The sequence below is a fragment of the Hylaeus volcanicus genome, chromosome 3 (genome assembly GCF_026283585.1).
Source record: "Hylaeus volcanicus isolate JK05 chromosome 3, UHH_iyHylVolc1.0_haploid, whole genome shotgun sequence".
Taxonomy (NCBI): domain Eukaryota; kingdom Metazoa; phylum Arthropoda; class Insecta; order Hymenoptera; family Colletidae; genus Hylaeus; species Hylaeus volcanicus.
Genome location: NC_071978.1, coordinates 27,607,823 through 27,625,728, shown reverse-complemented (window position 1 = coordinate 27,625,728; position 17,906 = coordinate 27,607,823). Strand labels below are relative to the sequence as shown.

Here is a 17,906-nt window from a genome sequence, read left to right as displayed (position 1 = left end):
CACCTAGGAATGCTTCCTCGGGAGTCTCGCGGCGCGGCTCGAATATGCGCCCAAGGTGAATCCTGATGAACGTATCATCGATCGGTGGTTGCTGAACCACCCGCTGTGCTCGGTCCACGGCACGCGTGTACGCGCAAAGAGACGGTCTACTGGCTGCGAGCCGCGCCGCCTCGCGCTACTGTTGCTCCTCCGGGCGAAGATTCCGTGTGTACATCGTCGATCGGTCGTCCGAGCACGGGGGAAACGGTTTCGGGTGCGCGGCTGCGATTTCGTCTTCGACGAGCTCCGGAGGGATCGAGTGGCTGCTGGAGAAGCTGCGATCGGGAGGATAGAAGAGGACAGAGTCGAACCGACGGGAGAGGCGGAGGGCCGACTTTTATCGATTGTCGCGGTGAGACGAGATATACGCGAGACGCGCCGTGCTCGTGTGCCGCGAGATCTTGCGTCGCGACAGGAATCAATTGCCGTGGTCCACGCGACACCGTCACCACGTATACGTCGTCGATCCGCCGTGGACGGATACGTAGACACCTGAACGCGGCGATGACCGTGCCAAGTTCGCGCGGCTGATGGTGTTTCTGGCAACGACACGTCGTTACGGGCGAGCGAGAGGGTTGTTTCATCGTTGGGGTGACAGATGCGAGAGGTCGCGACGGAGAAAGTATGTGATCAGTTGATGTAACCGAGGTTCTGCGGGTGATCCGTTCGGTGCGTTTAAGGTGATACGCCGGACAGTCATCGTCTCTGCTCGATGGTAAGTACGCGGTGCGTCGTCGAGGGCCAGATGGGTTGGACCGTCCAGGATGCGAGGGAAATGCGTCTTGTAGGCGGTGAATTCTGTTTTTAGGGCAGTGGGGCTGGGAATATTGACAGGATTCAGGGTAGTGCCGCGAGGGCGCAGGAGTAACGATGATAAAACGAACTATCACGATTGTTTTTGGTATATTTTGAGTCTCGTTTCTGAATAGATCGATAGTCTTTCTAGGCGAATTCGTCTGTGCGATAGAAAGCGTACGATTTTTAGTCTTCTTTGGTGGGTTTGTTTGTACGAGAAACGTGGTATTTTTGGGTCTTCCTTGGTAATTTCATTTGCACGACAGATTGAATTCTGTTTAGGTCTTCTGCGATAAATTTTCGAATGAAATATACATATGTTCATGTATCTGCGAATCTTCTTCGGTAGATTCATCTGGACAAATTGTACTATTTTTAGGTCTATGATGGTAAATCCTTGTATCCATCGAATTACATAATTTGTTTAATTATGTAACATTTTGTAGAAATGCTTGGGTTTATCGAGGAAGACCTAAGCACGCAATGTGAAGGTTTAAAATATAGTACATAATATTATAGCATTATATAACGTATATAACAATATGTGCAATATATGAAGGTGATAATTAGATAAAAATAAAAAAGAGGACCTAGAGGAAACAAAAAATTTGATAAAATTTTATATCGTACATAGATAAATGTACCGAATTGGGTCACGATAACGCAAAATTAAAAAGGAAGGCCTAAGGGTCACAAACAAATCGTATATTTACTCTGTGCAGACGAACTGAACGAAAACAGGTTAAAAATAAGGTCATATATATCTCTCACGAATATGTTTGCTCGAACCATCGTCGTTCACCATCGAGCAACGCTATTTGCTCCAATTTTATGGCAATTTTTAGGCATTTCCTTCGAACTTCCCCTATATACCCATTACGCGTTAAATTCTTATTAACTCGGTCAACGTCGACGATTCCCCGAGGGGGAATGTCTGTAAATTAGATACATATTATCGTCGTTCCGTTAAAATTGAGTACGAGAATACTCGCGAGGAATCTCGAGAAATTGTTCGAGTCGCGTAAGGGAGCCAGGAACAGTGGAACTCTTCGACGTAAGTGGTTCATAGTTAACATTCCCTGCTCGGCATTTATCAAACGTAATACGCGTTCAAGTGTCTGCAAACGGCGAGAGAAAGGCGGGTTTATATCGCTCGATCGAGCCGCCACGGATGAAACAACGGAAACGGTAAATATCGCCAGTACCTGGCGTGGTTTATCAAAATTCGATATCTCGTCGAGCCGATGCCAAATCGTGGCTTTGACCTATTTCGACGCCAGAGAAGGGGACCACGCTAACTGAGAAACGTCAGTTGCCGAAAGTAGTTAATCGACACGCGCAAATCACTTCCTGTAAGCTTGTTCGACGAGCCGGGAGTTTCGAATAGCGTAAGCAGTGGGAGAGAGCGTCTGTCGGCGTGATAACAATTAGGTGTCGTATCAGAGCTCGTGTCGCGGAGAGTGATTTGCGAAGCTGCGATCCAGAGATCGGCAAAATTAGGTGTATTTAGAGGAGAACGTCGATAGACGGAAGATGAACAACTATCGTGAAATAGTGTCGCGTTGTTTGCGGAAATAATCATAAACAGATTGGGAATCGTCATACCAGCGAAAAAAGAAAAGAATCTTTTTGAGGATTTTTCTTACACATAAGAGATAGTAGAGATGTCGAACTAAAAAATGTTGTTTGGTTCATTTTTAAGAATTTTTCCAATGGATATGTGCTTATGAGTCTAATCTTCTAATTTTCTAATCTCTTTTACAGTTCCAGTTAAAAGCCTCGTAATTCTTACGAGTGCGAACTCTGAAGAATTCGTCTGATATTTTTAATCGACTTGTAGCAAATTAGACCAGATATCCTGCATCAACTTCGTCGCCATAATCGCTTCGTTATACGGTTCATCCCTGCGCGTGTTAGATAAGACAAACGCTGTCTCCCGCGTTAATAATTCCACCGGCTGTCTCCGCGAATTAGAAATATCCGTTTCAATGAAGCTCCTAAATTCTCGCCATTGAATGTCTCCCCCGATATCAATTCGACGTTCTACTCGAGAAAAATCTATATATTCCAGGAACTAGGATGTATATTTTAATAGCGGCCGGTGACTGATCGAAAATAGAAACGCTGCCGGCATCGACAGCCATCGAAAACCGATGTCGATCGATCGATCGGTTTAATTGGCAAGGCACACGGCTGTCCGTCGAGTATTTAACATTCCTGGGCATCGAGCACCATCGAGAGGGAACAACAGAGACTGAGACTGAGGAACTCTCGGTGGTCGTTGCTTGGAAACAGGCAACAATGCTCGTCGAGTGGACGCGCAAACTCGAAACATAACTTTTTCGTTTTTTTTTTTGGTATTTGTTTTTTAATTAATCGTTTGCCATCCATTCGAATGGATTTTTGGGGTCGTCGAACCTGGGACCACGATGCGATACTATCCTCGTGCTACTTCAACGTTGGACAATGTTGATAATAAACGCGTAGGACTCAGAGTTCTGACTGGGTGCAGGTGCCGTGGAATCGAACGGAATGCTGCGTCTACGCAAGATAAAAAGGAAGACAAGTGTAACAAGTATCGTTCAGATTGTACCGAATCGAGTCGAGAGAGCACTTAATTCGCACTCGTCAAGCGATCGCTTCAATATTCCGGAAAAGAGCGAGACAGTGTTATAGAGGAGAAAAAGCGAGACGGAGAACACGGAGGTGGATAGCGAGGGTTGTAGGGTACTAGCGAAGGGAGGAAGGGGCAGACGGATATCAAGGATAGAGAGGGAAAAAAACGAGTTCCTTGATTGCCGTTAACGACAGACAAGAGATTATCCAGTTGAGAGTGCGAGATCCTATAACGCGACGCGGATGGTTGGGCTTCGTCGTACGCGACCCGGCTCTGTCGTCCTCGAACTTCTGACGGCTCGACGACGCGATACTCATTAACCCTTTCGTTTCGCCCAGGTAACGGATACCTGGAAGATCGATCGGTGAGCAACGAGACAACGATAATCGCTGGTATCGTTCGGGGCGACGTGAGACTCGGGAGGAAGTGGCCAGTGATTCGAACCTGTCGAGGAGTGCTACTGATGCAACGGAACGGATGAAGAATTGGGAACTATGCTGGCGCATCGTACAACACCGTTTTCGGTCGAAGGTAAGGGTTATTCGATTCATACGGAAACGAGCGAACCTAATGCTTTCGATATCTGTGGCCAATGTCCGGGATAACATTCTAAAAATAACGACCCGCTATACGAATTCGACAAATAAATTTGTTTTTCGGAAGAACAAGTCGTTTGTGGGATAACCGACATCTTAAAAGTAACTACTTTCTACATATATTTGAAAAATAAATTTATCTTTGAAAAAGACAAGTTAAATAAAAAATCTTCAAACACTCTGACAGGAACATTCCATATATTTGTGAAGTTTATTTTTCAAATATATCGTGTTCTCTCGTCGATATCTATAATACAAGTGCAAATGATTTCTTTTTCTTTTTAACCGACTTCGAAAGGGAGGAGGCTACTCAATTCGATATGTATATTTGTTTTTGTAACAACATTTGGTTGCACCTACCGATTCCCTTCATCGTATGATATTTTACATCAATTAGTAGAGCCTTTCCTATGAAGATCTACCCTGGAAGCTGAATGGCTAAAAAGCACGAGTATCGTATTCCATAAAAGGAATCGTTTATCCCACCACAGATCCATTAATTCCGGTATTATTCAGTTCGCATCGCTCCTGAATGTAGCTGTTAAGTCTTCGAACCGGGAGTGACTAAAAGATCGATAGAAATACCCTGAATAATTTGTTCTCTGCGTCCATCGTTATAGCACCGAGTCACATATTCCCTTATCTACGTCTATTCTTTTCTGACTTTTCGATCAATTTTTAATCCGTCCATGCTCGCTCGTTGCGAAATCCGATTTAACGGAACAGAGATTTTTACAAATTGAGCTTCGACCACCCTGTATTCGTATAAGACTCGATAACATACCGTTCGTTAAATATACTCCGTAGCGATCTTTTGATAGTTACACGAATAGAATTGTGGGAAACACGTACGATCGCTTATGTTTACACAAATGTTACGCGATAGTTCTTTTACTGGTTTATAATCCAAATAATTCGCAATATACGCACCGTCATCGATCGTACTTTTGAATAATTTTCTTTTTTCTTTATTAATTCGCGCACCAACGTTATCGATTTTATTTTAAATAAACTTCCCTAAGTGGAACCAAGCTGGATTTATTTTAGAGTCTACTCGCAATCTAAGTTATTTAGACGAGATTTAAAGCTCGATCGAGTTTAATTGTTCAATTTGTACCTAACGTTCGCAACAAAAATGTTCTCGACGTTTTGCAAATGAAAGAAGCGACGGGAGTGTTCCGCGCCTTGGAATAAGATTAAAATGAAACTCGGATACATTTCGCTGTCGGCATTACGAGGGACGTCGTCGTTATTACCGGCATACAGGAAATTATGAAATATCGGCGAATCAGTTATTCCATTTCCGCCAATCACCGCTTCGTTTCGTCATCCGGCTCGCTCTCTCGTTCCTGCGAACCTGTCCTCCGCGTCTCCTATTGCTAGCGATGGAAATTGCCTTTATACCTCAGACGTGATATTTTAATGCATTAAACACGAACATCCAATATCGTTTCGACTCCAAACTTACGTTTGTTGTGATTTGTTTGCATGGTATTTTACTATTCGTAAATCAAAGATAATTAGATGCTTTTCAGGGGAACACTCTTTCGTCGAGATTCTTAAAATACATCGACACCATTATTGATCATATGTACAAATTTATACGTCACCGTTATTGATTTTATTTCAAACAAACTTTCTTCGAATGGAACCGACTCGACGGAACTAATTAAACAAAATTCATCTTTTACACCCGCTAGTACACTAATTTTCCCAAGTATGTACAAAGCAAAAATTTAGCTCACGTTGAATTCGCAAACCGGATTACACGAAGAATCACAAAGATCGCCACGGTACCAACTATTCGGAAGCCTTATTTCTCGAGAGCCGTCGTAAATAACAGCTGAAAAAATTACAACGCCCCCATTTTCGTGCGATATCTGGACACACTTGAAACGGAACTCACGGCGGGACTAGGTAATTACGAAAAACTTGTTCGAGACCACGGAGCGTGTTCACGCGATCCGTTCCGAGAACGGTTGAAACGTCGGAGCGGGCTAGAGCCACGGTTGCCCGCGAGGAGGGAAAAAATGGAGAAAACGAAAAGCACGGGTTGTAAATGTTGCGTGTGACCTTTTGCAGGATATATCGAGCGGCAATACGAGGAAACCACGGAGTAATGATCAGAGCTACGCGGTCTGGGGTGTTGACCGCGAATTTGAGACGGCCGAGTCGCACCGCGCACGACTGGCGATATAAATTTTGTCTGAGCGGAAATCTGCTGCTGAGGATCCTGCTCAGTCTTTGCTGCGTCACCAGCGGCTACTGCGATTGGAGGGAGAGGATGCCGCGCGGGACCAAAGAGTTGCAAATCGCCCTGATGCGGCCGTCGCTGCCCGGTCATTGCGATTTCGAGAAAACCTGCGATTGGTCGTGGAACCAAACGCTCGGGTTCAGGAGGATCATGCCGTCGGGACGTAACAAACTGGCGCCCAAGACGGACGCCAGCAACTCGGAAAGGGGTAAGACGCGCCCTTCGAATCGCTATTTCAAAATGAAGCGTGGAGTTGGCCCCTTCAATATTGAAAAAATTCCAAATTTTCTTTTGCAAACGTTTAGCTCATCGATGTCTTGTTGGAATTTTCGTTTGCCCCTTTTTAATTTAGAACTCGATGATTTTATGTGCTCGTGTTTATATAAATAGACAATCTAATTTCATAGATATTCGTGTTGTAACAGTAACGGAGCAAAATGAATCGTGCACGATTCAGTAATGTAACGTAAAACATAAAATATTGTGCATGTATTACTTATTAATAAAGCGAAAGAAACTTTTCGGACAACCTAATACATTAAAGATAAAATTCTTGGCTGACTAAACATTTTGAGCAACGAATAGAAATGAAATAAAATTTCTTATTCGATTCTTGTTAAATGAGAATTAGAATTTTCAATCATGAATAAAATACATTGAATCGTATTCTTCCATCGAATAAACGATCATCATTCGAATACAAATTTGCCGGTAACTATGAATTTTTGAGTTAATTCCGTTTTTCTCCAGGGCACTTTTTGTGGTTCAATGGCCGCGGGAACGCCCAAATGTGGTCTACAACGATTCCCCGCACCGGATCGCTGTGCGTGCTGGAATTGTCAATGTACCAGGTCAAGATGAGCGACGGCATTATAACCCTAGTCATAATCACGAATAACACGAGTTCAGTAGCCGCGAGGAAGGCAGGAAATAATAATGCAACGTACGTAATTAATTTTGCACTGGCTACTTGGCAAACAATGTTCAACGTATCGATGAGGAGAGACTCGACGGTGTGTGTTGCAGATGGGAGACGACGCGCTTTAATCTGGGTGCAATTAGTCAGCCGCATCAATTACTTATAGAGATGTCGGCACCGCATCCTAACTCCAGCATTGCGATTGATAACATTCGCTTGATCGACTGCTTCCCCGGTAATTATTCCTGTTATGTTGTTATTCTACCATAGGGTATCTGCACTCCAAACGGAGAATACGACAAGTTCGTACTTTCTTTCTGGTTTAATTACGAAGTCATCAAATACGAATCGAAGCGCTGTCTATTCGCCGTAGAAATATTATCGTAGCGCGGCGACAATTTTGGTACAAAACCGGCGTATCTGCACCACAGAGAAACGAAAGGAAATATTTGCTCGTTCGCAGAATTGACACCGGTAGGCGCAGCCTGCACGGAGGACATGTTTCGCTGCAACAACGGCTCGTGTTTAAACAGAACGCGTATTTGCGACCTGACAAAAGACTGCGCCGACGGCGAAGACGAGGCCCTCGACTGCGGTAATTGGCGAACTATTGCTTTCCCGTTTCCAACCTGGCACGTCGCTCGCACGACAGACCAGTTTCAGTTTATAACGGGTAGTTTATCCGGGACGTGATCTTGCGAAGGTTTGACTGTTGTACCTATTGGTCTTATGTTTCTCTGATCTTATGTTTCCTTCCATATCGCGTTTACATTGTCTCGCATCGATCCTCAATTTCTTGCATTTCAATGCGTCGCATTATTTTTTAACTTTTTACGTTGCATTCCTTTACACGTCAGTTGGGGTCTATTGCCCTCCCTCCCTTAGCTCGGGTACCTCGGGATCGCTAAACCCGTACTGTAGCTACAATTAATCGTAGCCCCTGAGGACATGAAAAAAAAAAAAAAAAAGGAAATGTGGTTAAATTTTGGTAAAATTCAATTTAACTGTACAATAATCGAACACCGTTTTCAGACAAAATGCCAGAGAACGCCAGATGTAATTTCGAGAACGGATGGTGCGGCTGGAGAAACGTGGCGGGGAGACCTTTAAATTGGACCCTTCATCGTGGCGCAACACCGTCTGACAAAACCGGGCCTAGTTACGACCACACGTACCGCAATGCGTCGGGTGGGTATACTTATCATCGCGTCGGCAGGTCGGAGAGAATTAGGAACGTCACCTTTCGACGAATGTATTTATGATTATATTGTTGCGACGGTACGAAGATGCCGCACTACAGTTTCGAGTTACGTCGTTGCGACGGTGTAAAGATGTCGCGACGACGTGAAGTTGCGGAAACGAGTTCCCGCACTTCCGGTTGCCAGGAAGCGGCAAACTTTTAAAATAGTAGAGAGCGATTCGAGAACTCAAAGAGAGAAGACGTTTCGTTACAAGTCTCCAAGATTATCGTTGTATTATCGTTGAATTGTTTAAAAGTTATAGTTTGTCGATAAACTTTATATTTGATTAAAATGAATTCTCGTGCTTCAACCCCCCCGGCGGAACAATATTAATAAATGGAACGTCTGTGACGGCAGGAACCTACGCGTTCGTGAACATGTCCAAGAAAAGCGATTACGGAAGTCGCGGTACCATCGAGAGCCCGTTGTACAATCCGACGCCGCCTTACAGCAGCGACGTAAAAAGTCGTTATTATCGATCCTGTCAGGTAAGTCACTTCCATTGTTGCGAGTACGACAGCTGAACGTGTCGGCAGAGACTAAAGCCAATGTTTTTTTTATCGCTCACGCGAACGTTCAGGTGCGCTTCTTTTTCCACCAATACGGAGTGCACAGCGGCTCGCTGGGATTATATCTAGTTCAAGTGAGACCGCATCAAAATCACTCCGAATCGCTCTGGTGGTCGTACGGCGACAAACACGACGTTTGGTACAATCAGGCTATCGCTTTGCCCGAGATAAAATACAGGTATTTAGTATCGATAGGAGTAGGCAGCGAAGTTACTGCAACGTAAATTCTAAAAAAACGTGTGCAAGTTTCAAGTGTTTCTTTTATATAGATGCATGTATTTTAAACTATTGCAAAGCTCAGGCTACTGGAAAACAAAGTGGAAATTCTTAAAAATAGACCTTTGGCAGGACCATTTTTAGCAACTGAAAAATATTTTTCTCAGTCTATAAGGTCCATGTAAATGTCGTGTAAAAGGAAAAGTCAAGACTTGCATTCATTTTTTTGGAATTAATCCTCAAAGGAGACCCTAGTTTAGAGCAATTTAACTGCCTAGTCCACTCAGAGTGTTTAATACAAAATTGACCTATTTACGGATGATTGATTGTTGTGCACCATTCGTCTAGGTATTTTCTGCAATTTGAGGCGAGCAGAGGTTACGCCTCGAAAGGTGACGTAGCGGTGGACGACATCTCTTTGAGTCCGGAATGTTTCGGAATTGGTAACTGTTCGGATGCCTTATTCGATGATACATTAATTAATTACGTGTATAATATTTGTTGTTGTTCTTTCATCAGGAGTTCCCCCCGAAGTCGTTGGAGACTTCAATTATTACAACCCTGTCATAGACTCGGAAAAAGTTCCCGACCAACACGTAGACTTTGTAAACGAAACCGGTACCATGCTTTATTTTACTATGCCAGTGATACTTGAATAATTCGGATAATCTTATTATTATATTTTCGAAACTTTACTTTCAGTCATACGAATTTCCACTTGCGGAGCCACAGGCAGGACAGGGCCTACTGTCGAACAGTGTATGGACGAGCATAACAAAACAGGCGTAGAACTGATCGTACCACCATCGTCGGAGGACACTTCCTTCAATCTGAACGGTGTCCAAAAATGGACGGTTCCTCGTGGTGGATATTACACGTGAGAATTTCCTATTGTATTATAATATCAGGATGTCCCTGAAAATTGGCATTTGATTACGTTTGGATAATCCTGAATTCCAGTTTGGTCGGAATGGGTGCACGAGGAGGAAAGGGATCCAGTGGGATGGGTAGCAGCTTGGGTGCCCAAGTTCGCGGTGTCATGGAGCTGGAAAAGGGCGAACAGTTGTACTTCATGGTGGGACAGCCTGGATCCAATGCGTGTCTCAAAGTAAGAATTACTTATCGCTCGAATGAATCACTCGAATGAATCACTCGAATAACGTAGAAAAATAAAATGAATAATAAATAGAATTAGTAAGCAATGAATTCCATTTCGAATTACTCCAATTCGATATCTTTCTTATCAAAAAATCAAATACACATTCGTTTACACGGCATTGATCCGAGACAAGACCATTGTCAACGACACTCGCGTGCCACTCATCATCGGTCGCAACGATAACATCAAGTGTTTGCTTCGTCAATATTTCTCTTCGGAACGTTTCTATCGTTTCGCTCTATTTTAATCACTTCTACGTTTCCACGGTTGAATGAAATTTTCAGAGTTTGGGGCTAAAAGTGAATAGCTGTCAAACTGGTGGATCGCAAACGTACGGGTCGTCAGGGATCACCTCCATTATAGACGAAGTGAAAAGGATTAAGATAAAGGACGGCGGAGGAGGTGGTGGCGGAGCAACGTATATCTTCACAGTGAGTGGATGATAATATGATATCAATGAAAGAATAATGAAACATTCCAAGCAGAAGTGCTTACGAGAACGTTTCGATGTTACAGTTGAAAAGGAACGGAAACCAGCACCCGATACTCATTGCGTCAGGGGGAGGTGGTATAGGATTAGGGCAATTCGTTGACAGCGGTCTTCAGCATGGACGAGGACCTGCGTCGTTTGGAAGACAACCATCCTCTGGTTCGGTTCTTTCAACAGAGGCAGGTAATATCGTACAAATACTATCGAATATTTTTCAAAACAACTCAAATATATAAAATGGAAACGTAAAGTTCCTTCGAATCACTTCCCAAAGGATCCATTATTTTAGAGCAATTTAACTGTCCGATCGTCTTACGGTGATAAACGAAGGTTCAATTTTGTTTAGACGAATCACATGTACGACGTTGCAGCAATGCCCGTCAATCTACGTTTAACGGTAACTGCTTCGAAACTGTGTTAATTACGTGAAGTCTGGTTGGCGCAGGTGGCCCAGGAGGCGGGTGGAACGGATCATCGTGGGGCAGCGATTCGAGTCAACGAACTTCTGCTGGCATGGCTCTAATTCGGGGCGGCGTGGGAGGAATCGGTTGCGGTCCTGGGAATCAGAGTCACGCTAACGGAGGATTCGGAGGCGGAGGTGGCGGATGCCTGACAGGAGGTGGAGGCGGTGGTTACATAGGTAGTTAAAGAATCGATATCAATGCGATTTTAAATGAATTTCACGTCGCGATACTCGATGCAACCCTTCTATTGCAATTGGGTTCGAAATCTACGATCCGAAGACCTCTTTCACACGACGATACGCGTATTGCGGTACGCGTATACAGGATACCGATGGTACACATAATATTATGGAAGCGTTCAGACGGCGATTCTCGCGAGATACAGTATCGCGGGTACGATACGCGTATCGTCGTGTGAAAGAGCTCGAAATGTTCCAGTCTCCACGCTCAACCCTACGTTGCACAAATTTTATTTCATTTTTCAATGATCGCCCAAAGGGAATTATATTTTATTTGTGTGCTCATGGACGAAGTATTGGGTCGTCCCCTAAGTTTAATAAATATTTAATAGGTGGCACGATTAGTTTAGCGAAATGTTTCCTGCCGTTTTGTTCGACATTTCAATCCAGCCGCAATGATTTAGGTGGCGATACCGGTCACAAAGAAACCGGAAACGGGGATGGTGGTTACTCGTACGCCAGCCGTGACCTTATGCACGTTCACTTCCAGCCAGCAGTAAGCCACGGACCCGGTGAGGTTTATATTATTCCTGCTATCAGTGGTTGCGGTTGCGACTTTCGTTGCGTCGCCCTCGATCAGTATCTCAGCGAAACGAAATGTCTCTGTCCACCTGGTTGGTTACTGAGTAATGACTCGAGATCCTGCGTCAGTAAGTACACCAATCGAATCGAATCGTTCATAAAATAGTCAGTCGCTAGTTACATTAAACGTTATCGATTTCGATAGAAGCTCTACTCTTAATACGATTAGAAATAATCCTATCGTTTGCAGTGGCTGACGATTCAAGGGTCACGCACCAAACGTTCATGATTCTTCTGATAGCTGTGAGCATCGGCCTACTCTTTGCTTTCGCCACTGTCTGCCTACTACTATGTAAGCAAACAACCAAATTGTGATACGTATAGCTTTAGGTAATACCGAAGACATCGGATTCTCATGAATTAATTAAGTCGGCATAGATAGATAGAACGATAAAATGAATATTAGAAAAACGCGATGAAAGTTATGTTGTTCTCCCAATTACAAGCACGAATCGCTTTTGTCGATAGATAATCGTTATCAAAGTCGAAAGGCGCTTTTACGTCGGCGGCAATTAATGTTTCGCAACGGTACGGAATTAACGCCACTGCGCACCGTTTCCGATACCATGGTGACCGAAATCAATCCGAACTACGAGTTCGCTGGAAATCTCTATAGCTTTAAAGATTTGCCGCAAATCCCTCGTGAATATATCAATTTGGTAAAGTAAGTACCGATCCTGATTTAGGTGAAATAATATACTATAGTATCCGTCCGAGTCTTTCTTCGCCATGGGGATAAACGAGCGATGGTTGATCGATTTCTGCCGTAGACCTCTCGGGCAAGGCGCCTTCGGCGAAGTGTTTCAAGGCGTGTACAAATACAGACGCAACGAAGAACACCCGGTCGCCGTGAAGACTATACCATCCGCGTCCAGGCCCGACACCGAGGCCGATTTCATGATGGAGGCTCTGATCATGAGCAAATTCAATCACCCGAATATAGTGCATTTCATCGGGGTTTCCTTCGACGAAAACCCGAAATACATAGTCTTAGAATTGCTCGCCGGCGGCAATTTGAAGAACTTCCTTCGCGAGGAGAGGCCACGCGCGGTAAATAGTGCTCCAATCGAGAACGCATAACATGGCATTACTTTTCGTTCGTTCGGGGGCAGACCGGGGACGAAACTAGCGAAACCAAATGTTTACTATTCTCAGACTCGATCGTATCCTATTTACACGCAACACGATTATACGGGATGCTTTTGTACGACTACTAGATCGATTCGTAAACAACTCCCGTTTCTTCGTTTACCATTTATTTCCAGATATATAACTACCTAATAAATCTTAATCAATTATATGATCGTGATCGTCGATCGCCACTAGTTCCAATTTAACAAATTGAAAATTGCTACGTGCGGTGTACGGCGGAAGTTATTTATGAATCGATACGATATATCGATTAAGATTTTTTCTTGTCATTATAGTGGACCAACAATTTTTTATAAACGCATTTGTGGTAAAGAAACTGTTCTAATTTTGAACCTTTCATTTGGGACCAGTTGCAACGCCGAACGGGGACAGGTTGTAAAACGTGATTTATATTTATACAAGCGTTGAATCGATGAAATTTATAATTGAAGCAATTAGAAGAAATTCGATTGGAATCGTTATAAAGAATCCAGTCAAATTGATCATATTTATTACCAGACTGCCGATGTTTATGGAAATTCGTATCTTCATTCGTATACAATAAAGACGAACAAATACGTAATCTAAACACGTAAACGCACAAATATCCGCGGTCTAACTATTACTACAATACCTACATTACCACAATTATAGATTTTGAAATTCAGAGAGTGTTAGAACCTGACCCTGTTACATTCAACCCCGGTCTCCCCCCGTCATTTTCTCCTAAGCGATTGTTACATTTGTTACATGTGACCGTGTAAGCTCAGCTTTGTATCCAAACCTCAGTTTACGATACGTATGTATAGTTTTTCGTTATTGGCATTACCAGGTAGGCTTGTGCGCACCTAATTTCGCTTTCCTATGTTCCGTTTCGCTTTCGTTCTGAACTCTGTGTGCCGTTCTGGATTATAATTTCGAACAGGGACCACTGTCAATTTTTGCCGCACGTCGTCAATGGGGTGCATGCGTATATTCCTGTTTTGGCAGGATTATCCAACGTCGTTGACGATGCTGGATCTAATAATGTGCGGCTACGATGTCGCGAACGGTTGCAAATACATGGAAGAGGCACGTTTCATTCATCGGGATATCGCCGCGAGAAATTGCTTGCTCACGTGCAAGGGGCCGGGCCGTATTGTAAAAATTGCCGATTTCGGAATGGCTAAGGATATTTACAGGAGCGATTATTATAAGAAAGGTGGCAAAGCCATGTTGCCCATAAAATGGATGCCACCAGAGAGTTTCTTGGACGGGATATTCACCACAAAGACCGATGTATGGTGAGTTCTTCTCGTTTGATATAAAAAAAAAAAAAGAAGAAGAAGAAGAAGAAGTTTCCGAGAAAATAGTTTGTAACAGTTTACAAGCAATATTGACGATGGAAATCCATTTGATTAATTGTTGTCCACAGGGCATTTGGCATCCTATTGTGGGAGATCATGTCCTTTGGGTATATACCCTATACGGGGTGTACTAATAGAGAAACTATATCGTTGGTAAAGTCGGGTGGTCGTCTGGAGAAACCAGCGGGATGCCCTGATCCTATTTATGGCATAATGACACGCTGTTGGCACCCACGGCCAGAAGACAGGCCTAGTTTTGCAACGATTGTCGAAAGAATAGGTTACTGTTTACAGGTACAATTCCCTAATCCCGATCGCTGTGACAATCAGTGGCGCATTATCTCGTAGCAAAAAAAAAAAAAAAAAAATTTTTAATGTGTGTTTCTCTCGATGGACTACCAAACGAGGAGCAAATGCGCCACTGGTGGTATCACGAATAAAATTCTGAGAAATAACGGTGACATTTTCACAGGATCCCGACGTGATCAATCATCCAACGCCTGACTTTGACATTTTACCGATCTGCGAGCGCGAGATAACGATCATGAGGCCGGATCCGGAAGCAGAATGTATCAATGTACAGTCCGAAGTGAGTATACAATTTACCTTCAAATTATTATCGCGTCTTTAATTATCGATCGTTTTTACAGTTGGATACGGGTGGATACATGCAGCCCAGAATTATCGATCCTCGATCGGCCAGCCAGCGGCTGGCTCAGGCCGCTGCTACGTTTCCCTCGTATCCGAAAAACGAACCTTCAAACAGAAATGATTCGAACGATAAAACCCCCCAAGGACGATTTCATAGCAATCAATACGGTTCGGACAACTCCGAGCAAGCTGTCGGTAGGAAAACGAGTCTCGATGACATTGGCGACGAGAACGATGATACGGAGGTGCGTTCGATCGATGAGAGAATACATACATTTCTCTGTCGAATGTCGCGATATTTACCGAGATAACCGGCTTGTTTGCAGAATAAATGCAAGCCCGATAGCTCGAACCGAGCGGAGAAGAGCGCACATCGAACCTCAACGGACATCGAAAATAGCGGTAAGTTAGGTGTCGCAGACAATGGTAACAACCGTCCAGGGGGAATCGAAACTCGTCGAAACAGCACCGTCGACGCGACGGAAGTGGACAGAAGAAACGGTAACGAAAGCGTAACCACCACCGACACGAACTCCGATTCCTTGATCGTTGCTTCCTCGGACACGCCGCCAGACACGACGAACTCGTCGCCGAACACGCGTACCTGCTCCCCTAGTCACGCTGGCCTAAATACGAGCGCCACTAACGTGAATGGAATGTTAAAGAAAAATGCCCTGAAGGCTGCTCTCAGTTTAGATCCTAGCGCTCTGTGTCGCGGAACGATACCCTACGAAAAAATAGCCTTCTCGCCACCGCCGCAACGGTCGAGCACCCCAGGCAGTATGGAACTCAAAAAGGTAATTCAAATATTGTCACATCGACGCACCCATGTCGTCCGTTTCACATTCGAAAGCTGCGAACCTCTATGAAAGTAGAGCAAAGTCTCGAAGGGAACGAGTCCATTCGGGGTAGTAATCATACCGATCGGGTCGGTTGGAATTCGTAGTGCACTTACAAGGAAATTTTGGCATTTGATACACGCGGAAAAATTTGTATTTGTATCGTTGATACTTGTACAGTTTTCTTGTCTACGAATGTAGAAATATTCGCAGTCGTCTAATAAGGAATAGGAGACAAACAATCAGTAAAACCACTTTGTATTTAACCACGTCGTTCTCGATGTTTATAAACACCGCCTCAGACAGAGACCGATAGCAGCCGATGAGAAAATGTTATATCAATATTATCAACACCTTTGTCCAGGTGTGCTATGAATTTCAACCCAGCCCGTATAATAAATAATCATTGAGAAAAGTCTTCGTACGCGCAGGACAATCATTACAATACACGTGGCATTCGATGTCGTAACTGTTTTCCATAAGTTTAGCGACACTTATCCCTGTAATTGGTTTCACCGCAGTTCTATGTATGATGGAACTATCGTCTCTCTGTTCTTCACACGAAGGATCCTCTGGGTCGCCAGCTACCGAGGGAAGAGGAATGCTCCTGCTGAGGTTTGTTCAAAGGGGAGTGACAGAACTCCCCGGTAGCCGATGTCGCAACGCGTTCGGCAACCGATACCAGATCGCTGCGACGATCCGCAACGATAAACGCAGTACCAGCGGGACCGCGTCTCGCGGAATCCACCGCGCCTCTGTGGATACGAGACGAAGAGTACTCGCGTCGTGTGCATTCCGAGGAGACGCTCTTGTGAGCGACTCGTTCTCTACCTTACGGAACGCCACCTTTCCTCCAACACGAGGGGGAAGAATTTAATTGTGTTTATTAAATGGACGCGTCCACGGTGCGTACTGTAGCGAAAAGAAAGACCAGTCCTTGGGGGAAGAAACGACAAACTTAGTTTTGCTCGCAACCTTTTCGACCCGGAACCGTTGTAACATCTTTTTCTTATCTTTTCTTAACAGTTATTTTTGGAGCATCTCGATTAATCCATACATTTCCAACGTGTCGATAGAATGTTATTGTATATAGGGCAAAGTTATCTGGGCCATCGAGATCCATCGCATCTCGGAAGTCCTTGTATGAATTCGCGAACGTGTTCACCCAAGATTGACCTTTCTTTCTTCCTACGATACAACTACGAATCAACGTCGCGTCGAGTGTAGACCCGACATCTGCCGACGGTACAAGGAATTGCAATAACCGTCCGTTATTAAATCCAACTAAATTCTTGTTCTAAACGCATATACACCGAACACACACGCACAAACGCGTAAAGTCGCGCGTACGACCTGGTGCCCGATGGGAAGCAACCAGCGAAAGGGATGAGACCGTCAGGAGCCGGAACGGCGCACTTCGCGTCACACCTAACTACAAGTACATACCATCGCAATTCCAATGATATAGATAATAAATTATCGAAAGAAACTATAGACAGACATAGCTGTAACGAGTTCATCGTCGATGTTCCTCCTGCGGAAGGATGACAGGGAAACCTAATCGATCCTTTATCCTTCGTTCAGTATGCAGGACGATCGTCAGTGTCGCGAGCCCTAATGTATGATATGTTTCATGAGGTTCCAAGCGACCTCGCACAATGTATAGTATACACAAAAGAGATTTAAAAGAAAGAGTGCGTGTTTGCGTGTGCGTGAGTGAGTGAGTGAGTGAGTGAGTGAGTGAGTGAGTGAGTGAGTG

General features: G+C 44.2%; 1 protein-coding gene across 4 annotated transcripts; it reads left to right on the top strand.

Annotated features, from left to right (window-relative positions):
• The first annotated feature begins 616 nt into the window (after positions 1 to 616).
• LOC128874014 (ALK tyrosine kinase receptor) lies at positions 617 to 17,900 on the top strand. 4 transcript variants are annotated; one of them, XM_054118231.1, is made up of 26 exons: positions 617 to 754; positions 3,790 to 3,982; positions 6,130 to 6,509; positions 7,052 to 7,244; positions 7,328 to 7,455; positions 7,684 to 7,815; positions 8,253 to 8,408; positions 8,819 to 8,949; positions 9,042 to 9,208; positions 9,595 to 9,689; positions 9,766 to 9,864; positions 9,949 to 10,123; positions 10,207 to 10,354; positions 10,690 to 10,836; positions 10,922 to 11,078; positions 11,341 to 11,535; positions 12,003 to 12,248; positions 12,371 to 12,472; positions 12,649 to 12,844; positions 12,951 to 13,230; positions 14,302 to 14,594; positions 14,726 to 14,951; positions 15,130 to 15,246; positions 15,308 to 15,553; positions 15,635 to 16,105; positions 16,714 to 17,900. In XM_054118231.1, the coding sequence occupies exons 3-26, from the start codon at positions 6,167 to 6,169 to the stop codon at positions 16,759 to 16,761; spliced, it is 4,491 nt and encodes a 1,496-aa protein (XP_053974206.1). In that variant the 5' UTR covers positions 617 to 754; positions 3,790 to 3,982; positions 6,130 to 6,166; the 3' UTR covers positions 16,762 to 17,900. The 4 variants fall into 4 exon arrangements, with proteins under 4 accessions (XP_053974206.1, XP_053974207.1, XP_053974205.1 ...); XM_054118232.1 differs by having other exon boundaries at positions 16,669 to 17,900; XM_054118230.1 differs by having other exon boundaries at positions 15,635 to 17,900.
• Positions 17,901 to 17,906: the final 6 nt, after the last annotated feature.

Bases quoted from the DNA above. Each gene is read 5' to 3' on its own strand.
- LOC128874014 (XM_054118230.1), top strand. From the start codon at position 6,167: ATGATCAGAGCTACGCGGTCTGGGGTGTTGACCGCGAATTTGAGACGG. The intron at 10,124-10,206 runs GTGAGAATTTCC...CCTGAATTCCAG, and splicing joins CCTCGTGGTGGATATTACAC to TTTGGTCGGAATGGGTGCAC. The intron at 15,554-15,634 runs GTGCGTTCGATC...GCTTGTTTGCAG, and splicing joins ACGAGAACGATGATACGGAG to AATAAATGCAAGCCCGATAG.